We start from the raw sequence: 26,881 nt of genomic DNA, 5'->3' as shown, positions 1-26,881 counted from the left end.
TGCTCGTCACAACAAGGGAATTCTACAAGAGTTAAATTTAGCCATACATACCTCAAATTCTCCCTTAATGATGCTAAAATGATCCAATACACTTAAGCAACCTCAATCTACAATACAACATTCAATAGGGCCAATATTTGTAATAAATTCCATAACTTATGCCATTTAGGCATATCATCAAACACCTTGTAGGTATAGATCTTTACAGCTCATAACTATAGTATTGGTTCACCCAAGTATCACCATTAACCAACAATTCATTCAACCATCATTCTTAACCAATTTATAACTTCCAACAACATATGTGTGACAACCCATCTTAATCCAACCAACAAAATTCCATCAAATAATCACCTTCCAATCTCTACAACGACTATGTATTTATATTAGGAACTTATGGCATCTAATCCCCACACCAAGAGTCCCAATACTTAATTTACACTCATATACCCATAATAAATTCATACATATAAGTCTAAGGGTGTAGGCTTACCTTTTGGAAGAAATCTTGCAAAACCCTCCTTTGAGTTCTTGAAGGAATTCCTTGAAGATCTATGTCTTTTATGAGTAGATTTCATCAATACTAGTGTAAGAATAATGGAATTTTACGCCAAGTTAATGAAGATCGCTTACCTTGAAGATGGGAGGGGTTGGAGGTCTTGAGAGGGTGAACACCTGGCTATGCCAGGTGTATCGCGTGTTGAGTGGAAGGGTACTTTAGATCACACTCCCAGTAGATTTATTTCATTCCTTAAGGCTCCGCGAATGGTTGAGAAGGGGTGTGGCGCGTATTTAGCTTATGTGAGAGATGTCAGTATTTGATACCCCTTCGGTTGATTCAGTCCCAACAGTACGGGATTTTCCCGATGTGTTTCCATCTGATCTTCCAGGCATGCCGCCTGATAGAGATATTGATTTTGGCATTGATCTGTTGGCGGGCACTCAGCCCATTTCTATTCCTCCATATCGTATGGTTCCTCTTGAGTTGATAGAGTTGAAGGATCAGTTACAAGAATTGCTTGATAAGGGTTTTATTCGGCCCAATGTATCACCTTGGGGTGCTCCTGTCTTGTTTGTGAAGAAAAGGATGGTTCTATGCTAATGTGTATTGATTATCACTAGTTGAACAAAGTTACGGTGAAGAACCGTTATCCTTTGCTTCGCATTTATGATCTGTTTAACCAGCTTCAGGGCGCACATGTGTTTTCTAACATTGACTTGCGCTCAGGTTACCATCAGTTAAAGATTCGGGAGTCAGATATCCTAAATGCTGCTTTCAAGACTCGGTATAGTCATTACGAGTTCCTTGTTATGTCATTTGGGCTGACCAATGCCCCAGCAGCCTTCATGCACCTGATCCACAGTGTGTTCCATCTGTATCTCAACTCATTCATCATTGTCTTTATTGATGATATTCTGGTGTATTCCCGGAAACAAGAAGATCATGAGCAACACCTGAGGACTGTGCTTCAGACTCTGAGAGAGAAGAAGTTGTAAACTAAGTTCTCGAAATGTGAGTTTTGGTTGGATTTCGTGGCATTCTTAGGCCACGTAGTGTTGAGTGAGGGTATTCAGGTGGATCCGAAGAAAGTAGAGGTAGCGCAGAGTTGGCCAAGACCATCCTCAGCTACAGAGATCCTCAGGTTTCTTGGCTTGGTGGGTTATTACCGTCATTTTGTGGAGGGGTTTTCATCGATTGCAGCCCCTATGACCAGACTGACCCAGAAGGGTGCTCCGTTCCAGTAGACGGAAGAGTGTGAGGCGAGCTTTCAGAAACCCAAGACAACTTTGACTACAACCCCAATTTTGATACTGCCTACTGGTTCATGGTCTTATACGGTCTATTGTGATTCCTGGAGGATTGGCCTCGGAGCGGTGTTGATGCAGGACGGTAGCGTGATTGCCTACGCGTCCAGACAGTTGAAGGTACATGAGAAGAATTACCCTGTCCACGACCTTGAGTTAGCTGCCATTGTTCACGCCCTAAAGATCTGGCGTCATTATTTGTACGGGGTTCCTTATAAGATTTATACTGATCATCGGAGCTTGCAACACCTGTTCAAGCAAAAGGATCTAAATTTGCGCCAGAGGAGATGGTTAGAGTTACTGAAGGACTATGATATCACTATTTTGTACCACCCAGGCAAGGCCAATGTGTTGGCCGATGCCTTGAGTCGCCGGGCAGAGAGTTTGGGGATGGCTTATTTACCAGCATCGGAGAGGCCTATGGTGATGGATGTTCAGGATTTAGCCAGCCAGTTTGTGAGATTGGATCTTTCGGAGCCCAGTCGGGTTCTAGCTTGCGTGGTTTCTCGATCTTCCTTATTTGATCGTATTAGGGAGCGTCAGTATAGTGACCTTCATTTGTTTGTCCTCAAGGACAAGTTCAGCATGTGATGCCAGAGATGTGACTATTGGTAATGACGGGGTATTGAAGATGTAGGGTCAGATTTGTGTACCCAATATTGATGGGCTTCAGGAGTTGATTCTAGAGGAGGCCCATAGTTCGTGGTATTCCATTCATTCGGGTGCCGCGAAGATGTATCAGGATTTGAGACAACACTATTGGTTGGGTTTAGAAAGATATAGTTGGGTTTGTAGCACAGTGCCTCAACTGTCAGCAGGTGAAGTATGAGCACCAGAGATCGGGTGGGTTGCTTAAGTAGATAGAGATTCCGGAATGGAAGTGGGAGAGGATCACCATGGACTTCGTAGTTGGGCTCCCACGGACTTTGAGAAAGTTCGATGCTATTTAAGTGATTGTGGATCGGCTGACCAAGTCCGCTCACTTCATTCCTGTGTACTACCTACTCTTCGGAGCGTCTAGCGGAGATTTATATCCGGGAGATTATTCGTCTGCATGGTATTCCAGTTTCCATCATTTCAGATAGAGGTACTCAGTTTACGTCACGGTTCTGGAGGGTCATTTAGCATGAGTTGGGTACTCGGGTGGAGTTGAGTACAACATTTCACCCTTAGACAGACGGACAGTCTGAGCACATTATTCAGATTCTTGAGGATATGCTCTGTGAGTGTGTGATTGAGTTTGGAGGGTCTTGGGATCAGTTCTTGCCATTGGCGGAGTTTACCTACAACAACAACTATCAGTCCAGTATTCAGATGGCACCGTATGAGGCTTTATATGGTAGGAGGTATAGATCACCGGTGGGTTGGTTTGAGCCGGGTGAGGCTAGATTATTAGACACAGACTTGGTTCAGGATACTTTGGAGAATGTTAAGGTAATTCAGGATAGACTCCGTACAGTCTAGTCCAGATAGAAGAGTTACACGAACCGGAAGGTTCGTGATGTTTCCTATATGGTTGGAGAGCAGGTTCTGCTTCAAATTTCGCCTATGAAGGGCGTTATGAGTTTCGGGAAGAAAGGAAAGTTGAGTCCGAGGTTTATTGGCCCTTTTGAGATATTGCGGCGTGTTGGGGAGGTTGCTTATGAGCTTGCCCTACCTCCCAGCTTGGCAGGAGTTCACCCAGTATTTCATGTTTTGATGCTCCAGAGGTATCACGGTGATCCGTCGCACGTGTTGGATTTCAGTTCAGTCCAGTTGGACAAGGATCTATCCTATGTTAAGGAGCCAGTGACAATATTGAACATGCATGTTAGAAAGCTGAGGTCAAAGAACATTGCATCAGTAAAGGTTCAGTGGTGAGGTCAGCCGGTCGAGGAGGCGACCTGGGAGACCGAGAAGGATATGCGCAACCATTACCCTCATCTTTTCACTACTTCAGGTATGTCTCTATGCTCGTTCGAGGACGAATGAATGTTTAAGTGTAGGAGGATGTGACGACCCGGCCAATCGTTTTAAGAATTAACGCCCCGATCCCCTATTAACTGCTTTTTTCATATTTATTTCTACTATTTTGATTTGCCGGGATGTTCGGTTTTGAGTTTCGGAGAGTGTTAGGACAATTAGTCCCTAAATGAGAGCTTAAGTGTTGGAAATTTGACTGTAGTCGGAACAGTGTGAAGACGGTCTCGGAATGGAATCCGATGGTTCTGTTAGCTCCGATGGGTGATTTCGAGCTTAGGGGCGTGTTCGGATTGTGTTTTGGAGGTCCGTAGCTAATTTAGGCTTGAAATGCCGAAAGTCGAATTTTGAAGTTTCCGGTTCAATAGTGAGATTTTGATCAGAGGGTCGGAATGGAATTTGGAAGTTGGAGTATCTCCGTAGTGTCGAATCGGTTTATTTTCCACATTAATAGGCTTACCTAGTCGTAGGGACTAGGTGCCGTCACGATGGTTCACGGAGGGCGAACTGGTTCGTGACAGAATGGGAGGTACATTTCGACAAATATAGTAAATTTTTCATAATTGGTATATAAGCTTTGACAAATTAATTTGTTACTCCATATGAATAATTTCAAGATGAGTTTAACTGATATCAGTAGTTTTTTTAAAAAAAATATTTAATACAGCAGTGAATTTTTAAATCTAATATCCCACATACCTCGCATCAGAATAGAAAGAGAAAGTTAAGGGTTATATAAAAGCGAGTTCAAGATTTAATTATTGAGTCGCCTTCGGGGTTAAAACCCAAGGAGACAAAACACCAAGACCCGAAAGGTTAAGCCAAAACTGATAATATGCGGAGTCCTTATATATTTACCTGTCAGAATATAAAAAAGAAAAAAATTTAAAATAGTATTATTCTCTTAGATAAAGTATTCCTCATTTTTTTTTGTAAAAAATAAAAAAAGGAAAAAACAAGAGACCATGTAGTGATTCACCTCATGACCTCATCAAAGCTCCCTAAAATTGCCTAACTAACCTTATAGGAATTCTTGACGATTTTTAATTTTTCATGTGCTAATGTCCACGTAATCTTCATGAATTCGGGCAACGGACTGATTCAAGTCATTTTATTTGGTTGATTCAAGTCAAAAACAATAATCTGAATCAACCTGGAAATAAAATAATATTATTCAATTAAAATAAGTAAGACATGTAACGGTTGAATTCAAAATAAATAAGTAATTAGTCCGTGATTAAGACATGTATTTGTCAATTTCTCCCAGTGTGTTTTGTTTAATGGTAGACCACAAATTTTCAAAGGTTTGAATTTGCTATTTGTTTGATTTCCAACCCGTGTCCTGTACTCTCTTTAGGGCCCGCTTAATCCGGATTTGTGCCAAAAAATCCCACTTTGAAGGCCCCTCGATTAATCCGGATTTGCACCAGAAAGTCCCGCTTTGAGGTGGTAAAACGCTCCTCTAAAGACGACTTCATACCCAGGGTTCAAACCCTAAACCTCTGGTTAAGGATGGAGAAGTACTTGTCACATATTTGATTTGTACGTATATATTAATCATGGCCGGTTGAAATGAAAAGGAAATTTCTCTTTATAAACACTTTTGACAACAACATTTATGGTTAAATAATCAAAGTTTCCAAGTCTTAGTTCTGTTTACATTTGCTCAATTCTCATATATTTCAAAGTCAATACCTTGAAAAAACACAAAAAAGTTTGAATACTAAAAACCTTCTAATTTCTTTCATGGATAGCAGCAAGTTGAAACAAGATGAAGTAGCTATAGTTATGGTTCCATTTCCAGGTCAAGGACATCTCAATCAACTTCTCCAACTTGCTTATTTAATCTCCTCATCATATAATCTTCCAATATACTATGTTGGCTCAGCGACACATAATCGTCAAGCCAGGGTTCGCGCCAATGCCTTAAATCCTTTAGACATAGCCAAAATCCAATTTCATGACATCCCAACTCCTGAATTTGCCTCACCTCCACCTGATTTTAATTCCTTAAACAAATTCCCCGCGCATCTTGAGCCATCATGGGCTGCTTGTATGCTTATGCGCGAGCCTATTGCTTCATTCTTTCACGATATTTCATCTAAAACAAGACGAGTTGTTGTTGTACATGATTCTTTAATGTCTTATAATGTTCAGGATGTTTCTTCCTTGTCCAATGCAGAATCCTATATATTTAATTGCATTTCAGTTTTCACTTTGTACTGCTTGATATGCTTATCTTGTGGTATGTCTATACAACTTGAAGAAGAATTGCTTAAAAATTTACCTTCCCTTGAAGGAATTATGACAGATGAAATCAGGGAACGCGGAGCTTCTCAGAGTTTGTATATGGATATTAGGTCAGGTGATATTCATAATACGAGCAGAGTAATCGAAGGCAAGTTTCTTGATTTGTTGGTAGAAGTAACAAGTACACAGAACAAGAAACAATGGGCAATTGGACCGGTTCTGCCTGCTAAACTTGATCATGTATCGAATACGAACAATATATGTTTGGAGTGGCTTAACAAGCAACCTCCAAGATCAGTTCTTTATATATCATTTGGAACAACAACTTCATTTTCTGATAGGGAAATCAAGGAGCTCGCGATGGGATTAGAACAGAGCAAACAGAGGTTTATATGGGTGTTGAGAGATGCCGATAGAGGAGATATCTTTACTGGGGAAGCTAGAAAAGTTGAGTTGCCAGAAGGATTCGAGGAAAGAGTAAAAGAAGTAGGCTTAGTGGTAAGAGAATGGGCGCCACAACTAGAAATCTTGGCTCATTCGTCGACTGGTGGATTCATGAGTCATTGTGGTTGGAATTCTTGTATAGAGAGTATTACTATGGGAGTGCCAATAGCTGCTTGGCCTATGCACTCTGACCAACCAATAAATGGTTTCTTGGTGATGGAAATATTGAAAATAGGTCTAATTGTTAGGGAGTGGGAGAAACGCGAGGAGCTAGTGAGTGCATCTACCATTGAGAACGTCGTAAGGAAGTTAATGGCATCAGAAGAAGGCGACGAAATTAGAAAAAGGGCAGATGAATTGGGAGAAGCTGTAAGGCTGTCCACAGAGAAACGGGGTGCATCTCGAATGGAGTTGGATTCTTTCATCGCGCATATCACAAGATAGACTTGTTTTTCACTAATTCGCAAGGCTAAGGGGTCTAGCTCTATCTTCTTTGGTTACTTTACAATGCTCTTAAAACCTGTCCCTTGTCTGTTTCTTGGCTCAGACTAGTTTATGTTCTTGTATTTCTCAGTTGTTTGCATATAAATGCAATGACAAAATGACATTCCTATGTGCTGTATTGGGTGTTTCTTGCTAATCAATGATGTTTGGTTTAATATAAAACAGTTTGATACTTGTCCTATATGCTTTGAACTTCTGATATTGCCAAAGTTAATTAATTCTGATAGCTGCATATAACTTTTAGATTATAATATGTGACTAAAATTCATTGTATGTAAGTCATTAATATGGCACATGTAACTAAGAGTTTAAAAGCAGTCATGTTTTCTACCTATATACACTTGTATGTGTTATCTGCAAGATGCAATTTTGAGATTTCACTTCTCTAAATATTTTTCTAGTCCTTTTAAGTGGCTGATAAGTGTACTTAAAAAGTTGTTGTATAATATCCCTATATGAGAATCAGTATCCCAAGACATATCACATATATTGCTCGGACTCTTCAAAAATATTGTTGGGTGCATGTCTGATTCTCCAAAAACTATGAATTATTTTTGAAGAATCTGAAACGGATGCGACAACATTCTTAGAGGGTCTGAGTAACATTTCCCAAGAAAAATCAGGTCCCCTATTTCCAAAAAAAATCCTTTTTCAACTAATCTGATCTTTGTGAAATACTAACATTATCCAATGAAGTACTCCCTCCGTTCACTGTTACTTGGCATGTATACTAAAAATAGATTTTTATTTTTACTTGTCACTTTACGCATAAATGAGAATATGTTTTCATTGTCATGGCATTCCCTATATATAGTGTATTGATATGTTTTCTTACATTATACCTCTTGTGCTAACTAAGAAAAACTCAACGAGTAATGTGGGCGATGAACGAGTCCATCTCAGCGCGGTTTACGCCCCCATCTGTTACTGATTTCTTGATAGCATTACTCAAATCAGCTGCTCTTTTCCTCATCTCATCTCCCTGTGGTGAAGCCATCAAAGTTTTCACTGCATTTTCAACCATTTCTGATGTAGCAAGTTCATCTCTACGAGTCCATGGCCTAACAGTTAGTCCAAGTTTCAAATACTTTGTCACAAGTTGAGAATTCCTTGGCTGATCTGAATGCATTGGCCAGGCTGCTATAGGAACTCCGAAAGAAATACTTTCCATACACGAATTCCATCCACAATGACTCATAAAACCGCCCGTTGAATTATGTGCTAATATATCCAATTGTGGTGCCCAGTCTCTTACTATAATCCCTCTTCCTTTTATTTTCTCTTCATATCCTTCAGGCAATTGTACTTTTCTAACTTCACTAGTAAAAACATCTCCTTTATCAGCATCTCTGAGTACCCAAATGAACTTTTGTTCGCTTTTCTCTAGACCAATCGCGAGTTCTTTGACTTCTTCATCACACAACGAAGTAGTCGTTCCAAATGACACGAAAATAACTGAGTTTTGTTCTTGTTTGTCAAGCCAATGGAGGGACTCGTGGCGTTTGTTGGAATCTTTGCTTGTCTCTTTTGGCTCCAACGGATTGAATGGACCTATAGCCCATTGCTTCATTCCATCTTTTTCTTTGGACATTAAATCGAGGTACAAACTTTCAATTACTCGCGACGAATTGTAAAGTTCACCACAATGAATCTTCCCATCAAATTGTTCTTGTATCTTCAAATATTCCCAAAACTCTGTAGGGAAACAGTCTAAAATTGATGGAATATCCTCATAATATTCGGTTCCAGGTAGGACAGGTTTTCCTTTGAGTTCCCATAAAAATGAATATGAAAAGAAAGCTGAAGTACTATTCAAAGAATAGCACTCTGTATTTGGCATTTCAGGCAAATCTTGAACCACCCAATTCATCAAATTATCATTAATAACAACCACTTTCTTAAGATTCTTGCTCAAAAGTTCGCGTACTAGAGCGCAAACTGGCTCGCGGAGATGGAATGTGGCGTAGAAAGAAGGCATTAGCTGGTTTGGGAATTTGTTTGAAGCATTAGGATTTGGAAGGGGAGTTTCAAAAGAAGGTGTTTGAAATTCATGAAAATGAATGTTTGTTATATTGAGAGGATCAAAACCATGAGCCCGAATTTTCGCCTGTTGAATATGAGCAATGGTTCCAACATAATAGACAGGGATATTGTACGAGGAAACGAGTCGAGAGAGATGGAGAAGTTGATTTAGATGGCCTTGTGCCGGAAGTGGTACCATGACCACTGCCACTCTGTCCGCTTCTTGTAGTGACGAAGCCAGAAATTTCAATTCAGTATTAATTTCTGACAAAGGGTGTTCAACTGACGACCTTTCACCTGCTGTAGAATCACTCTTGGCGTCTTGTGCACCATTTTGGCCATGGGTTTTTGAGGTAAGCTTTTGAGCCATAGGTAAGCTATTAGTTCTCTAGTGATACAATTTCAGAATTAATCTAATGAAGTGTATTATTGAGGAACAAAAAGGATCATTTTATAAGCAATGGTTTTGAAGATTGCAACAAATATTGGCCAACCATTTGCTACAAGATATAGACTTTTATTTTACATTATCTCTTGATTTTGTTCAAGACGACAAATGTAGAAGAAACACCAATAACAAGACAATTGAATGTCATATTCATACAACGTGGACCTAATGGCAAGAAACCAATATGACAAAATTAAGCTAAACAGCTTTTGCATCATGAATGGTTTGGCCAGTGAAAATTGAACCAGCAACCTTGGTTTTACACCTCAAATTTTCGAGCATTGTCCTAATGGTTTCACTATTATCAGACCACCTTCCAGAAAAGTGTTCAATGATATTCATGACTAAAGAGTAGACTTAGTTCTGTACAATCTTATCATCTTCAGTCTTGGTTGCATGCACTATTTGAACGCGCTGGTCTTGAGTGAGATAATTATCCCACCATCCTTTCAGTTGACCAGTAAATCCGGAAATAATCATTTCTGCAATTGCCCTATCTGTATTCTTATTAACTTTACAGATAGTACTGTACATAAGCATTCTATGTACTGTCGTATAAATTTGCCTTTGAACCCGTTAGATCACTGAGCTACGTTTTTGGGTCTGTCAAGGAGATTTAAAATATAAAAATAAAGGTACAAATAAAATTTTGCGTTATATGTACAATATAATTTTCCAACGAAGGAGGTTTCGGTCAAACCCCGTCTACCCCTGTTTTCACCTATATTTAATGAAATGAGTGCAAATGTTAGATACTTGGGTTCAAATTCCACCAAGACAAAAAATATAAACTATTGTATATATTTTCTTCTAGAAAAACTGATGAAGTTGATACTATGTTACAATAGTAGAGTCCAACTCAATCGCACAACTGACTTTGTCACAAGAAAAAGCATGCAAGTGATAATACTACAAATACAATAGACCTAACAATGAGAACTATTGTAGTCAGGGGCGGAATGGGTATTCGAATTTTTTTTACAGAAAAATTATACTATATATATATAAGGTTAATTTTTTTAAAATATATATTACATGTTTGAATCTATTGATTACTTTGCGTATTCACTTCTTTAACTTCTTTATTTTTTTGAATTCTTTTGAGTGAAAATCCTGTTTTCACCACTAATTGTAGTGAGTTGTACTACTTGTTCCTTTCTTTTGAACTTTCCTATTATCATGTGTTCCCTTTACTATAATGTCGTGATTCAACTGATAATTTGATACAAGTGTGGGGCTTACAACGTGACGATAAAATTTTTGGGAAAATAACATTGTATAATCGCTCTTAAAATAATAGTCGAAAAAATGTATATATATATATATATATATATATATTCTGTATGTTATATACAAAATTATATATTTTTTCGGCTACCGAATATAATTATTTCTGGCGCAAAGTAAAAAAAAAAAACCCCTAATTTCTTTCCATAGTTAATAGCTACGGGTTTTATTCAAAATCTTATGTTCCGAATATTTTTTAATGTTATAGCAAAGTGTTGTTATAGAGAACATATATTATAACATAACATGAAAATTGCTTCCGAAAAAAGCTTTTATAGTGAAGTATTTCTATATGGATATGGTGTTACAGAGATTGTATTGGTTGCTGTAAAACGAAAGTGAAAAAGTAAGAGTGTGTCTAATTTTATGCATTAAACAAGTCAGTGGACATGGAAAAGAAAAGATTTGACATCATGGCCTAATATAGTCGAATTGTAATTACTAGACAAATCATGGCTTTTATGATTTTGAAGTTTATTGAGATTCTATATGCATTCAAAAGGTAAATAAGATATTGTTTCTTTATTTTTTTAGAAGTTATGGGAGTTAAGTAAAATTTATTTTATTTTTCTAATAATAAGATGGCAATTTGAAAACAGTCTTAAATGTCCTAAAAGGAAAGCTGGTTTTTAAGTTTTAACACAATTACACAAGTGACTCAATGCTGGCGTAACAAGAGGGCAATTCCCAAGACGTTCTCGCAGTATTACGTTAAGTCAAACTCAGAATTCGACTGAGCTACTGGAATTTGGGAAAACCCATGTAAAACTAGGAGCCCGGAACTGAAATGTTGTATTTTTGGACTTAGTTATCAAAATACAACTAAGTCCAAAAAATTTAGGTGAAAAAAAAATTTAGTTATCAAATTTTTCTCAAAATACAACCATGTTTTCTATTGTTTTATAGGTATCTGATCCTTAGATAGCCAAACATAGTTTGCCTAACGTCTCAAGATAGTTGCTGAATGTTTGACGACCCGGCCGGTCGTCATAAGAGTTAACGCCCTGATCCCCTATTAACTGCTTTCCCCGTGTTTATTTTTGCTATTTTGATTTGCCGGGATGTTCGATTTTGAGTTTCGGAGAGTTTTGGTACACTTAGTCCCTAAATAAGAGCTTAAGTGTTGGAAATTTAACCGTAGTCGAAACAGTGTGAAGACGACCTCGTAATGGAAATCTGATGGTTTCGTTAGTTCCGATGGGTGATTTCGGGCTTAAGGAGTGTTCGGATTGTGTTTTGGAGGTCCGTAGCTAATTTAGGCTTGAAATGTCGAAAGTCGAATTTTGAAGTTTCCGGTTCGATAGTGAGATTTTGATCCGAGGGTCGGAATACAATTCCGGAAGTTGGAGTATCCCCGTAGTGTTGAATGTGACGTGTGTGCAAAATTTCAGGTCATTCGGACGAGGTTTGATAGACTTTTTGATCGAAAGCGTATTTTTAGAGTTTTGGAGTTTTTAGGCTTGAATCCGCGGTTGATTCGTCGTTTCGATGTTGTTTTAAGTGTTTTAAGGATTGGTATAAGTTTGGACAGTGTTATTAGTCTTGTTTGTGTTTTTGGTTGAGATCCCGGGAGCCTTGGGATGATTTCGGATGGTTGACGGAAGGATTTGGAGTTTGGAGTCATAGCTGAAGTTGTAACTGCTGTCATAACCGCATTTGCGGTTGAGAGGCCGCAGGTGCGACTCCCGCAGATGCGGAATCCAGCCGCATAAGCGGCAGATGAGGAAGGGGCCAGGAACCGCAGAAGCGGCACCTGCGCGACCGCAGATGCGGATTCTGGGTCGCAGGTGCGGCGGAGAGGTTTTAAGTGAGAACCATAGAAGCGGTATCGCGGATGCGATTGTTGGACCGCAGATGCGGGATTGCTGGGCAGAACATATAAATAGTTGCCTTCGCAAATTTGAGCTATTCTTTCACCATTTTCATCTGGGAAATGAGCTTTTGGGGAGGTCTTTGAGAGGGAATTCAAGGGAACTTCGAGGAGGTAAGATTATTGGAACCTAAATCGTTATTGGAGTGATATTTATCATTATAAGTATGAAAAATTAAGGAAAATCAGTGGTAATTTGGGGGGTAGGGCTTGACTAATTAGAGATCTTTGAGTGATGATTTGAGGGGCCATTTGAGGTCCGATTTTGGTACTTTTGGTATGACTGAACTCGTGAGATTGTGAGGATCCTGAAAATGTAAATTATACCCGATTTCGAGATGTGGTCCCGAGGGGCATTTTGGTTATTTTACCTAATTTCGCGCATTAGCTTAGAATTTCTTTGTAGAATCAGTTACTTGAAGTGTTATTTACATTATGCAATTGAATTGAATAAATTTGGCTCATTTGGAGTCGAGTACTCGTGGCAAGAGCGTGGTTTCTGATTGATTTGAGCTGGTTCGAGACAAGTGGCCTAACCTTGTGTGGGGGGCCTTCCTCTTAGAATTTGGTATATTTGATAATTGGAATGCCTTGTACGTGAGGTGGCGAGTGTGTACTTGAGCTAATTGTTGAAAATTCGGGTCTTTAAAGTAATTTCAATTGTGTTCCTTTTTTATGTTTTATACTACTTGCAAATTTAAGCCTACTGTTAGCTTAGAAAAAGTATGTTTAATTGATTTAATTGCTTATTTGCTTAACCTACCTTAATTGTATTATGTGAAGCATGTTATGTTAGAATTACCTGTTTTACTTGGTACGAAACTGAGCTTAGTTGAGTATTCTTTGTGTTGCTGCTATGTGTTTTACTTTGGGACTACGGGATGGCATCCCGGAAGATCCCCTGTACGCATTTATGATTTGAGATGAGGTGCGGGATACCAAGAGATTCTCAGGGTACCAAGAGATCCCTGACATATATATTGAAGATACTGAGAGATCCCCGGTTATTATCCTTGTGAAGAGTGTTGTTTCCTTGTGATTGTCTTTATCTCTGTTCCAATTATTGTATTCCTTATTATCATGAATTAAATTCTTACTGTCAGTTTTCAATTGTACTGCTTATCTCATTCTGTCATCTCTATATTTACTTTATCTCAGTAGGGCCCTGACCTTCCTCGTCACTACCCGACCGAGGTTAGGTTTGACACTTACTGAGTACCATTGTGGTGTACTCATGCCCCTTTTTGTACATGTTTTTCATGTGCAGATCCATGTACCTCTACTCAGACTTACCGTCATTGAGGCGAGGCGATCCTTCGGTATGTGCTGCGTCCGCAAATCAAGGAGTCTCTCTCCATTCTCTCGTGTAGTTATAGCCCTTCTGTATTTACTTTGTTTAAGACATTTTGGAGTTAGAGCACTATGTAGTATCCTTAGCTTGTGATTTCATGAGATTTCGGGTTTTGGGAAAAGTATTAGTTTTTGAGAGTTGATGTTGTGTATGTCGAGCGGTACTATTAAACACTATTTTATCCACTATTTCGGTTTTATTTGTTTTTCTTCCGCAAATTGGTTTATTTTCCGCATTAATAGGCTTACCTAGTCGTAGGGACTAAGTGCCTCACAATGGTTCACGGAGGGTGAACCGGGATCGTGACAAGTTGGTATCAGAGCTCTAGGTTCATAGGAGTCATGAATCACATGCCGATTTATTAGAGTCTCGTGGATCGGTACGGAGACGTCTGTACTTATTTGCGAGAGGTTATGTAACTGTTAGGAAAATTACACATCATTTGATTTCCTTGTCGTGCGATATTTGATGTCATAATTCTAAACTTCTGTCTTCTATTCTCTCACAGATGGTGAGGACATGCGCTACCCGAGATGATCAGGCACCCGCGCCCCCTGCTGTAGCTGTCAAAGGCCGGGGCCAGGGTAGAGGCTGAGGACGCGCGCGTAGTGCAGCCAGAGCACCTGTGCGAGCTTCCACGAATAGTTCCAACCAAAATCCAGGCACCTGATACGCCTACTGCTACTACTCCTCCACTTCAGGAGACTCTGGCACAGTTCATGAGCATGTACACCATTTTGTCTCAGGAAGGGTTGCTTTCCCTCGCTGCAGCTACATCTCAGGCTGGGGGAGGAGCACAGACTCCCGCTGCCCGCACTCCTGAGTAGTGAGTGCATGTTGAGCAGGTCCCTGAGATTATTCATGTACAACCTGCAGTCCGTGATCAGCCCGAGGACAAGGAAACGACTTTCAAGGATGAGCAACTGAGGCTTGAGAGATTCAAGAAGTACAAGCCTCCTGTATTCAGTGGTCTAGCATCGGATGATGCTCTGGGATTTTTAGATGAGTGTTACTGCATTCTTAATACCATGGGTATATCAGGATCGAGCGGGGTTTCCTTCACTACTTTCTAGCTTCGAGGAGGCGCCTATGAGTGGTGGCCCACCTATAAGTTAGACAGTCTGAATGAGGCTGCTTCACTGACTTGGACTCAGTTTTCAGATCTGTTCCTGAGAGAGTATATTCCTCAGAGCCTTAGGGACGCATGGCGCGCAGAGTTTGAGCACTTGCGCCAGGGTGCTATGACTGTCTTAGAGTATGTTGTCTGTTACACTAGTTTGGCTAGACATGCACCAGCCTTGGTTTCTACTGTTCGCGAGAGGGTTCGCTAGTTTATTGAGGGCCTTATTCCCAGCATTAGGTCTAGCATGGCTCGTGAGTTGGAAATGGATATTTCTTATCAGCAGGTGGTGAGCATTGCTAGGAGGATTGAGGGTATGCATGCTAGGGATAGAGATAAGAGGGAGGCCAAGAGGTCTCGAGAGTCGGGCTATTATTCTGGTACCCGTGCCCCAGCTGCAGGTCGTCATGGTAGGGGTTATATGAGTCGCCCTGTTCATTCAGCTCTTCCAACAGCCAGTGGTATTCCAGCTCCTCCTAGACCTCATGAGCCTTATTATGCACCTCTAGTATCTAGCGCGCCTCCTACACAAGGTGCTTTTAGAGGTTAGTCCAGCAGACCTGGCCCAAGCTAGTCACAACCACCACGTCCTCCCAGAGCTTGTTTTGTGTGTGGTGACACATGCCATGTGGTGAGGGATTGCCCTAGACTTGGGAGGATTGCGCCTCCACAGATTTCTCAGCCACAGCGCGCCCCGCGGAGTTCTCAGGCTATGGTTACAGCTCCAGTTGCTACCCCACCTGCTCGGCCAGCCAGAGGTGGAGTTTGAGGAGGTAGAAGTCGCCCTTTCAGGGGGAGGCCAGGCCCGATACTATGCCCTTCCTGCCCGTACCGAGGTTGTTGCCTCCGATTCTATCATCACATGTATTATACTGGTTTGTCACAGAGATGCATCGGTTTTATTCGATCCAGACTCCACTTACTCTTATGTGTATTCTTATTTTGCTCCGTATTTGGGTGTACTTCGGGGTTCTTTGAGTTCCCCCATTTATGTTTCTATTCCTGTGGGAGATTCTCTTGTTGTGGACCGCATTTATCGGTCGTGTTTGGTTGCTCTTAGTGGTTTTGAGACCAGAGCCGATTTATTGTTGCTCAACATGGTAGATTTTGATATTATCTTGGTCATAGACTGGTTGTCGCCCCATTATGCTATTCTTTATTATCACGCCAAAATTGTGATGTTGGTTATGCCAGGTGTACTGTGTGTTATGTGGAGGGGTACTTTAGAACACACTCCCAGTAGAGTTATTTCTTTCCTTAAGGCTCAACGAATGGTTGAGAAGGGGTGTGACATGTATTTAGCTTATGTGAGAGATGTCAGTATCGATACCCCTTCGGTTGATTCAGTCCCAGTAGTACGGGATTTTCCCGATGTGTTTCCATCTGATCTTCCGAGCATGTCACCTGATAGAGATATTGATTTTGGCATTGATTTGTTGCCGGGCACTCAGCCCATTTCTATTCCTCTGTATCGTATGGCTCCTCCTGAGTTGAAGGATCAGTTACAGGAATTGCTTGATAAGGGTTTTATTCGGCCCAGTGTATCACCTTGGGGTGCTCTTATCTTGTTTGTGAAGAAAAAAGATGGTTCTATGCGTATGCATATTAATTATCACCAGTTGAACAAAGTTACGGTGAAGAACCGTTATCCTTTACCTTGCATTGATGATCTGTTTGACCAGCTTCAGGGCACACGAGTGTTTTCTAAGATTGACTTGCGCTCAGGTTACCATTAGTTGAAGATTCAGGAGTCAGATATCCCGAAGACTGCTTTTAGGACTCGGTATGGTCATTATGAGTTCTTTGTTATGTCATTTGGGCTGACTAATGCCCTATCAGCCTTCATGCATCTGATGCATAATGTGTTCCATCCGTATCTTGATCTTTATTGATGATATTTTGGTGTATTCCCGAAGTCAAGAAGATCATGAGCAGCACCTGAGGACTGTGTTTCAGACTCTAAGAGAGAATAAGTTGTATGCTAAGTTCTCGAAATGTGAGTTTTGATTGGATTTCGTGGCATTCTTAGGCCACGTGGTGTCGAGTGAGGGTATTCAGGTGGATCCGAAAAAAGTAGAGGCAGTGCAGAGTTGGCCAACACCATTCTCAGCTACGGAGATCTGCAGTTTTCTTGGCTTGGCGGGTAATTACCGTCGTTTTGTGGAGGGGTTTTCATCGATTGCAGCTCCTATGACCAGACTGACCCAAAATGGTGCTCCGTTACAGTGGATGGAAGAGTGTGAGGCTTCCTTTCAGAAGCTCAATACAGCTTTGACTACAGCCCCAATTTTGATATTCCCTACCAGTTCGGGGTCTTATACGGTCTATTGTGATGCTTCGAGGATTGGCCTCGGAGCGATGTTGATGCAGGACGGTAGGGTAATTGCCTACGCGTCTAGACAGTTGATGGTACATGAGAAGAATTACCCTGTCCACGACCTTGAGTTAGCTGCCATTGTTCACTCCATGAAGATCTAGTGCCACTATTTGTACAAGGTTCCTTGTGAGATTGATACTGATAATCGGAGCTTGCAACACCTGTTCAAGCAAAAGGATCTAAATTTGCGCCAGAGGAGATGGTTAGAGTTGTTGAAGGACTATGATATCACTATTTTGTATCACCCGGGTAAGGCCAATTTTGTGGCCGATGCCTTGAGTCTCCGGACAAAGAGTTTGGGGAATTTGGATTATTTACCAGCATCGGAGAGGCCTATGGCGATGGATGTTCAGGCCTTAGCCAACCAGTTTGTGAGATTGGATCTTTCGGAGCCAGTCGGGTTCTAGCTTGCGTGGTTTCTCGGTCTTCCTTATTTGATCGTATTAGGGAGCAGTATGATGACCCTCATTTACTTGTCCTCAAGGACAAGATTCAGCACAGTGACGCTAGAGATGGGACTATTGGTGATGACGAGGTATTGAGGATGCAGGGTCGGATTTGTGTACCCAATGTTGATGGGCTTCGGGAGTTGATTCTAGAGGAGGCCCATAGTTCGCAGTATTCCATTCATCTGGGTGCCGCGAAGATGTATCAGGATTTGAGATAACACTATTGGTAGAGGCGGACGTAGAAAGATATAGTTAAGGGTTATATAAGAGCGTTTATTGGCCCTTTTGAGATATTACGGCGTGTTGGGGAGGTTGATTATGAGGTTGCCCTACCTCCCTGCTTGGTAGGAGTTTACCCAGTATTTCATATTTCGATGCTCCGGAGGTATCACGGTGATCCGTCACAGGTGTTGAATTTCAGTTCAGTCCAGTTGGACAAGGATCTATCCTATGTTGAGGAGCCAGTGGCAATATTGGATAGGCAGGTTAGAAAGCTGAGGTCAAAGAACATTGCATCAGTAAAGGTTCAGTGGCGAGGTAAGCCAATCGAGGAGGAAACCTGGGAGACCGAGCAGGATATGCGCAGCCATTACCCTCATCTTTTCACTACTTCAGGTATGTCTCTATGCTCGTTCGAGGACGAACGGATGTTTAAGTGTAGGAGGATGTGACGACCCGGCCGGTCGTCTTAAGAATTAACGCCCTAATCCCCTATTAACTGCTTTTCTAGTGTTTATTTCTGCTATTTTGATTTGTCGGGATGTTCGATTTTGAGTTTCGGAGAGTTTTAGGACACTTAGTCCCTAAATGATAGCTTAAGTGTTGGAAATTTGACCGTAGTCGGAACAGTGTGAAGACGACCTCGGAATGGAAATCCAATGGTTCCGTTAGCTCCGATGGGTGATTTCAGGCTTAAGGGTGTGTTCAGATTGTGTTTTGAAGGTCCGTAGCTAAGTTAGGCTTGAAATGCCGAAAGTTGAATTTTGAAGTTTCCGGTTCGATAGTGAGATTTTGATCCAAGGGTCAGAATGGAATTCCGAAAGTTGGAATATCTCTGTAGTGTTGAATGTAACATGTGTGCAAAATTTTAGGTCATTCGGACGAGATTTGATAGACTTTTTGATCGAAAGCGTATATTTAGAGTTTTGGAGTTTTTAGGCTTGAATCTACGGTTGATTCGTTGTTTCGATGTTGTTTTAGGTATTTTTAGGATTGGTATAAGTTTGGACAGTGTTATTAGACTTGTTTGTGCTTTTGGTTGAGGTCCCGGGGGCCTCGGGATGCTTTCGGATGGTTGGCGGAAGGATTTGGAGTTTGGAGTTGCAGTTGAAGCTATAACTGATGTCATAACCGCATCTGTGGTTGAGAGGCCACAAGTGCGATTCCCGCAGATGCGAAATCCAGCCGCAGAAGCGACAGATGAGGAAGGGGTTAGGAACCACAGAAACGACATAAGTACCGCAAATGCAGATTCTAGGTCGCAGGTGCGGCAGAGAGGTTTTAAGTGAGAACCGCAGAAGCGGTTCCCCAACCACAGAAGTAGTATCGTGAATGCGATTGTTGGACCGCAGATGCGGAATTGTTGGGCAGAACATATAAATAGTTGCCTTCGCGAATTTGAGTTATTCTTTCACTATTTTCATCCGGGAAGTGAGCTTTTGGGCAGGTCTTTGAGAGGGAATTCAAGGGAACTTCGAGGAGGTAAGATTATTGGAACCTAAACTCGTTATTGGAGTGATTTTTATCATTATAAGCATGAAAAATTAAGGGAAATCAGTGGTAATTTGGGGGTTAGGGCTTGACTAATTAGAGACTTTTGAGTGATGATTTGAGGGACCATTTGAGGTCCGATTTTGGTACTTTTGGTATGACTGAACTCGTGAGAGTGTGAGGATTATGGAAATGTAAATTATACCCGATTTCGAGACGTGGGCCCGAAGGGCGTTTTGGTTATTTTACCTAATTTCGCGTATTAGCTTAGAAGTTCTTTGTAGAATCAGTTACTTGAAGTGTTATTTACACTATTCAATTGAATTGAATAAATTTGGATCATTTGGAGTCGAGTACTCGTGGCAAGAGCGTGGTTTCTGATTGATTTGAGCTGGTTCGAGGCAAGTGGCCTAATTTTGTGTGGGGGGCCTTCCCCTTAGGATTTGATATATTTGATAATTGGAATACCTTGTACATGAGGTGACGAGTGTGTACTTGAGCTAATTGTTGAAAATCCGATTTTTTAAAGTAATTTCAATTGTGTTCCTTTTTCCTGTTTTATACTACTTGCAAATATTTGCCTGCTGTTAGCTTAGAAAAAGCATGTTTAATTGACTTAATTACTTATTTGCTTAACCTGCCTTAATTGTATTATGTGAAGTATGTTAGGTTAGAATTACCTGTTTTACTGGGTATGAAATTGAGCTTAGTTGAGTATTCTTTGTGTTGCTGCTGTATGTTTTACTTTGGGACTACGAGACGGCATCCCGGGAGATCCCCTGTACGCGTTTATGATTTGAGCTGAGGTGCGGGATACCCAAAGATCCCTGGCACGTATATTGAGGATACCAAGAGATTCTCGGGATACCAAGAGATCCCTAGCATATATTGAGGATACCAAGAGATCCACGGGATACCAAGAGATACCTAACATACATTGAAGATACCAAGAGATCCTCGGGATACCAAGAGAGACCTGACATATATATTGAGGATAGTGAGAGATCCCCGGTTATTATCCTTGTGAAGAGTGGTGTTTCCTTGTGATTGTCTTTATCTCTGTTCCAGTTATTGTATTCCTTATTATCATGTATTAAATTCTTACTGTCAGTTTTCAATTGTACTGCTTATCTCATTCGGTCATCTCTATATTTACTTAATCTTAGTAGGGCCCTGACCTTTCTCGTCACTACCCGACCGAGGTTAGGCTTGGCACTTACTAAGTACCGCTGTGGTGTACTCATGTCCCTTTCTATACATATTTTTCATGTGCAGATCCAGGTATCTCTACTCAGACTTACCATCCTTGAGGCGAGGCGATCCTTCGGAGACTTCGAGGTATATCTGCTGCGTCTGCAGACCGAGGAGTCTCTCTCCATTCTCTCTTGTAGTTACAACCCTTATGTATTTACTTTATTTTAGACATTCTGGAGTTAGAACACTATGTAGTATCCTTAGCTTGTGATTTCATGATATTCCGGGTTTTGGAAAAAGTATTAGTTTTTGAGAGTTGATGTTGTGTATGCTGAGCGACACTATTAAACACTGTTTTATCCACTATTTGGGTTTTATTTGTTTTTCTTCCGCAAATTGGTTTATTTTCCACATTAATAGGCTTACCTTGTCGTAGGGACTAGGTGCCGTCATGATGGTTCACGGAGGGCGAACCGGGGTCGTGATAGAATAGGAAGTACATTTCGACAAATATAGTAAATTTTTCATAATTGGTATATAAGCTTCGACAACTTAATTTTTTACTCCATATGAATAATTTCAAGATGAGTTTAACTTTTATACATCAACAGTTTTTTTTTTTTTAAAAAAAGATATTTAATACGGCAGTGAATTTTTAAGAGGTAAATCTAATATCGCTCAGATCTCGCATCATAATAGAAAGAGAAAGTTAAGGGTTATATAAGCGAGTTCAAGATTTAATTATTGAGTCGCCTTTGGAGTTAAAACCCAAGGAGACAAAAACACCAACACCCAGAAGGTTAGGCCAAAACTGATAATATGCTGACTCCTTATATATTTACCAGTCATAATATAAAAAGAAAAAAAAAATTAAAAATAGTATTATTCTCTTAGATCAAGTATTCCTCATTTTTTTTTGTAAAAAATAGAAAAAGGAAAAAACAAGAGACCATGTAGTGATTCAACTCATGACCTCATCAAAGCTCCCTAAAATTGCCTAACTAACATTATCGGAATTCTTGACTATTTTCAATTTTTTATGTGTTAATGTCCACGTAATCTTCATGAATTCGAGCAACGGGCTGATTCAAATCATTTTATTTGGTTGATTCAAGTCAAAAGCAATAATCTGAATCAACCTGGAAATAAAATAAAATTATTCAATTTAAATAAGTAAGACATGTAACAGTTGAATTCAAAATAAATAAGTAATTAGTCCATCACTAGGAGGGAATGGGGTAGGGAAAAATAGACAGGTGATAGAGATGGATTAAGACATGTATTTGTTAATTTCTCCCATTGTGTTTTTTTTAATGGTAGACCACAAATTTTCAAAGGTTTGAATTTGCTATTTGTTTGATTTCCAAGCCCAGTGTCCTGTACTCACTTTAGGGCCCGATTAATCCGGATTTGTGCTAGAAAATCCCACTTTGAAGGCCCCTCGAATAATTCAAATTTGCTCCAGAAAGTCCTGCTTTGAGGTGGTAAAACGCTCCTACTAAAGACGACTTCATACCCAGGGTTCGAACCCTAAACCTCTGGTTAAAATGGAGAAGTACTTGTCACACATTTTATTTGTACGTATATATTAATCATGGCTGGTTGAAATGAAAAGGAAATTTATATTTATTAACACTTTTGACAACAACTTTTATGGTAAAGTAATCAAAGTTTCTAGTTCTGTTTACCTTTGTTCCATTCTCATATATTTCAAAGTCAATACCTTGAAAAAACACGAAAAAGTTTGAATACTAAAAACCTTCTAATTTCTTTCATGGATAGCAGCAAGTTGAAACAAGATGAAGTAGCTATAGTTATGGTTCCATTTCCAGGTCAAGGACATCTCAATCAACTTCTCCAACTTGCTTGTTTAATCTCCTCATCATATAATCTTCCAGTATACTATGTTGGCTCAACGACACATAATCGTCAAACCAGGGTTCGCGCCAATGCCTTAAATCCTTCAGACATAGCTAATATCCGATTCCACGATCTCCCAACTCCTGAATTTGCCTCACCTCCACCTGATTTTAATTCCTTAAACAAATTCCCCGTGCATCTTGAGCCATCATGGGCTGCTTGTATGCTTATGCACGAGCCTATTGCTTCATTCTTTCACGATATTTCATCTAAAGCAAGACGAGTTATTGTTATACATATGATTCTTTAATGTCTTATAATGTTCAGGATGTTTCAACCTTGTCCAATGCAGAATCCTATATATTTAATTGCATTTCAGTTTTCACTTTGTACTGCTTGATATGCTTATCTTGTGGTATGTCTATACAACTTGAAGAAGAATTGCTTAAAAATTTACCTTCCCTTGAAGGAATTATGACAGATGAAATCAGGGAACGCGGAGCTTCTCAGAGTTTGTATATGGATATTAGGTCAGGTGATATTCATAATACGAGCAGAGTAATCGAAGGCAAGTTTCTTGATTTGTTGGTAGAAGTAACAAGTACACAGAACAAGAAACAATGGGCAATTGGACCGGTTCTGCCTGCTAAACTTGATCATGTATCGAATACGAACAATATATGTTTGGAGTGGCTTAACAAGCAACCTCCAAGATCAGTTCTTTATATATCATTTGGAACAACAACTTCATTTTCTGATAGGGAAATCAAGGAGCTCGCGATGGGATTAGAACAGAGCAAACAGAGGTTTATATGGGTGTTGAGAGATGCCGATAGAGGAGATATCTTTACTGGGGAAGCTAGAAAAGTTGAGTTGCCAGAAGGATTCGAGGAAAGAGTAAAAGAAGTAGGCTTAGTGGTAAGAGAATGGGCGCCACAACTAGAAATCTTGGCTCATTCGTCGACTGGTGGATTCATGAGTCATTGTGGTTGGAATTCTTGTATAGAGAGTATTACTATGGGAGTGCCAATAGCTGCTTGGCCTATGCACTCTGACCAACCAATAAATGGTTTCTTGGTGATGGAAATATTGAAAATAGGTCTAATTGTTAGGGAGTGGGAGAAACGCGAGGAGCTAGTGAGTGCATCTACCATTGAGAACGTCGTAAGGAAGTTAATGGCATCAGAAGAAGGCGACGAAATTAGAAAAAGGGCAGATGAATTGGGAGAAGCTGTAAGGCTGTCCACAGAGAAACGGGGTGCATCTCGAATGGAGTTGGATTCTTTCATCGCGCATATCACAAGATAGACTTGTTTTTCACTAATTCGCAAGGCTAAGGGGTCTAGCTCTATCTTCTTTGGTTACTTTACAATGCTCTTAAAACCTGTCCCTTGTCTGTTTCTTGGCTCAGACTAGTTTATGTTCTTGTATTTCTCAGTTGTTTGCATATAAATGCAATGACAAAATGACATTCCTATGTGCTGTATTGGGTGTTTCTTGCTAATCAATGATGTTTGGTTTAATATAAAACAGTTTGATACTTGTCCTATATGCTTTGAACTTCTGATATTGCCAAAGTTAATTAATTCTGATAGCTGCATATAACTTTTAGATTATAATATGTGACTAAAATTCATTGTATGTAAGTCATTAATATGGCACATGTAACTAAGAGTTTAAAAGCAGTCATGTTTTCTACCTATATACACTTGTATGTGTTATCTGCAAGATGCAATTTTGAGATTTCACTTCTCTAAATATTTTTCTAGTCCTTTTAAGTGGCTGATAAGTGTACTTAAAAAGTTGTTGTATAATATCCCTATATGAGAATCAGTATCCCAAGACATATCACATATATTGCTCGGACTCTTCAAAAATATTGTTGGGTGCATGTCTGATTCTCCAAAAACTATGAATTATTTTTGAAGAATCTGAAACGGATGCGACAACATTCTTAGAGGGTCTGAGTAACATTTCCCAAGAAAAATCAGGTCCCCTATTTCCAAAAAAAATCCTTTTTCAACTAATCTGATCTTTGTGAAATACTAACATTATCCAATGAAGTACTCCCTCCGTTCACTGTTACTTGGCATGTATACTAAAAATAGATTTTTATTTTTACTTGTCACTTTACGCATAAATGAGAATATGTTTTCATTGTCATGGCATTCCCTATATATAGTGTATTGATATGTTTTCTTACATTATACCTCTTGTGCTAACTAAGAAAAACTCAACGAGTAATGTGGGCGATGAACGAGTCCATCTCAGCGCGGTTTACGCCCCCATCTGTTACTGATTTCTTGATAGCATTACTCAAATCAGCTGCTCTTTTCCTCATCTCATCTCCCTGTGGTGAAGCCATCAAAGTTTTCACTGCATTTTCAACCATTTCTGATGTAGCAAGTTCATCTCTACGAGTCCATGGCCTAACAGTTAGTCCAAGTTTCAAATACTTTGTCACAAGTTGAGAATTCCTTGGCTGATCTGAATGCATTGGCCAGGCTGCTATAGGAACTCCGAAAGAAATACTTTCCATACACGAATTCCATCCACAATGACTCATAAAACCGCCCGTTGAATTATGTGCTAATATATCCAATTGTGGTGCCCAGTCTCTTACTATAATCCCTCTTCCTTTTATTTTCTCTTCATATCCTTCAGGCAATTGTACTTTTCTAACTTCACTAGTAAAAACATCTCCTTTATCAGCATCTCTGAGTACCCAAATGAACTTTTGTTCGCTTTTCTCTAGACCAATCGCGAGTTCTTTGACTTCTTCATCACACAACGAAGTAGTCGTTCCAAATGACACGAAAATAACTGAGTTTTGTTCTTGTTTGTCAAGCCAATGGAGGGACTCGTGGCGTTTGTTGGAATCTTTGCTTGTCTCTTTTGGCTCCAACGGATTGAATGGACCTATAGCCCATTGCTTCATTCCATCTTTTTCTTTGGACATTAAATCGAGGTACAAACTTTCAATTACTCGCGACGAATTGTAAAGTTCACCACAATGAATCTTCCCATCAAATTGTTCTTGTATCTTCAAATATTCCCAAAACTCTGTAGGGAAACAGTCTAAAATTGATGGAATATCCTCATAATATTCGGTTCCAGGTAGGACAGGTTTTCCTTTGAGTTCCCATAAAAATGAATATGAAAAGAAAGCTGAAGTACTATTCAAAGAATAGCACTCTGTATTTGGCATTTCAGGCAAATCTTGAACCACCCAATTCATCAAATTATCATTAATAACAACCACTTTCTTAAGATTCTTGCTCAAAAGTTCGCGTACTAGAGCGCAAACTGGCTCGCGGAGATGGAATGTGGCGTAGAAAGAAGGCATTAGCTGGTTTGGGAATTTGTTTGAAGCATTAGGATTTGGAAGGGGAGTTTCAAAAGAAGGTGTTTGAAATTCATGAAAATGAATGTTTGTTATATTGAGAGGATCAAAACCATGAGCCCGAATTTTCGCCTGTTGAATATGAGCAATGGTTCCAACATAATAGACAGGGATATTGTACGAGGAAACGAGTCGAGAGAGATGGAGAAGTTGATTTAGATGGCCTTGTGCCGGAAGTGGTACCATGACCACTGCCACTCTGTCCGCTTCTTGTAGTGACGAAGCCAGAAATTTCAATTCAGTATTAATTTCTGACAAAGGGTGTTCAACTGACGACCTTTCACCTGCTGTAGAATCACTCTTGGCGTCTTGTGCACCATTTTGGCCATGGGTTTTTGAGGTAAGCTTTTGAGCCATAGGTAAGCTATTAGTTCTCTAGTGATACAATTTCAGAATTAATCTAATGAAGTGTATTATTGAGGAACAAAAAGGATCATTTTATAAGCAATGGTTTTGAAGATTGCAACAAATATTGGCCAACCATTTGCTACAAGATATAGACTTTTATTTTACATTATCTCTTGATTTTGTTCAAGACGACAAATGTAGAAGAAACACCAATAACAAGACAATTGAATGTCATATTCATACAACGTGGACCTAATGGCAAGAAACCAATATGACAAAATTAAGCTAAACAGCTTTTGCATCATGAATGGTTTGGCCAGTGAAAATTGAACCAGCAACCTTGGTTTTACACCTCAAATTTTCGAGCATTGTCCTAATGGTTTCACTATTATCAGACCACCTTCCAGAAAAGTGTTCAATGATATTCATGACTAAAGAGTAGACTTAGTTCTGTACAATCTTATCATCTTCAGTCTTGG

The 26,881-nt window shown here is 39.9% G+C and overlaps 3 protein-coding genes and 1 pseudogene across 3 annotated transcripts; 2 read left to right on the top strand and 2 right to left on the bottom strand.

Annotated features, from left to right (window-relative positions):
• Positions 1 to 5,425: 5,425 nt before the first annotated feature.
• Positions 5,426 to 9,406, top strand: LOC142170812 (zeatin O-glucosyltransferase-like). Its single transcript, XM_075233628.1, has one exon. It carries the CDS (start codon positions 5,512 to 5,514, stop codon positions 6,901 to 6,903), a length of 1,392 nt encoding a protein of 463 aa, XP_075089729.1. The 5' UTR covers positions 5,426 to 5,511; the 3' UTR covers positions 6,904 to 9,406.
• On the bottom strand, positions 7,690 to 9,496 carry LOC107788106 (zeatin O-glucosyltransferase). The gene has a single exon (XM_016609765.2). It carries the CDS (start codon positions 9,353 to 9,355, stop codon positions 7,829 to 7,831), a length of 1,527 nt encoding a protein of 508 aa, XP_016465251.2. The 5' UTR covers positions 9,356 to 9,496; the 3' UTR covers positions 7,690 to 7,828.
• Positions 9,497 to 22,518: 13,022 nt separating this feature from the next.
• On the top strand, positions 22,519 to 26,462 carry LOC107788105 (zeatin O-glucosyltransferase-like; annotated as a pseudogene).
• On the bottom strand, positions 24,746 to 26,552 carry LOC142170811 (zeatin O-glucosyltransferase-like). Its single transcript, XM_075233627.1, has one exon. It carries the CDS (start codon positions 26,409 to 26,411, stop codon positions 24,885 to 24,887), a length of 1,527 nt encoding a protein of 508 aa, XP_075089728.1. The 5' UTR covers positions 26,412 to 26,552; the 3' UTR covers positions 24,746 to 24,884.
• Positions 26,553 to 26,881: the final 329 nt, after the last annotated feature.

Source organism: Nicotiana tabacum, chromosome 16, assembly GCF_000715075.1.
Source record: "Nicotiana tabacum cultivar K326 chromosome 16, ASM71507v2, whole genome shotgun sequence".
NCBI lineage: Eukaryota > Viridiplantae > Streptophyta > Magnoliopsida > Solanales > Solanaceae > Nicotiana > Nicotiana tabacum.
Note: the sequence above shows the minus strand (reverse complement) of the source record. Positions and strands in the feature narration are given on the sequence as shown.

Excerpts from the sequence above, each read along its gene's own strand:
- LOC142170811 (XM_075233627.1), bottom strand. The coding sequence starts at position 26,411 with ATGGCTCAAAAGCTTACCTCAAAAACCCATGGCCAAAATGGTGCACAA.
- LOC142170812 (XM_075233628.1), top strand. The coding sequence starts at position 5,512 with ATGGATAGCAGCAAGTTGAAACAAGATGAAGTAGCTATAGTTATGGTT.
- LOC107788106 (XM_016609765.2), bottom strand. The coding sequence starts at position 9,355 with ATGGCTCAAAAGCTTACCTCAAAAACCCATGGCCAAAATGGTGCACAA.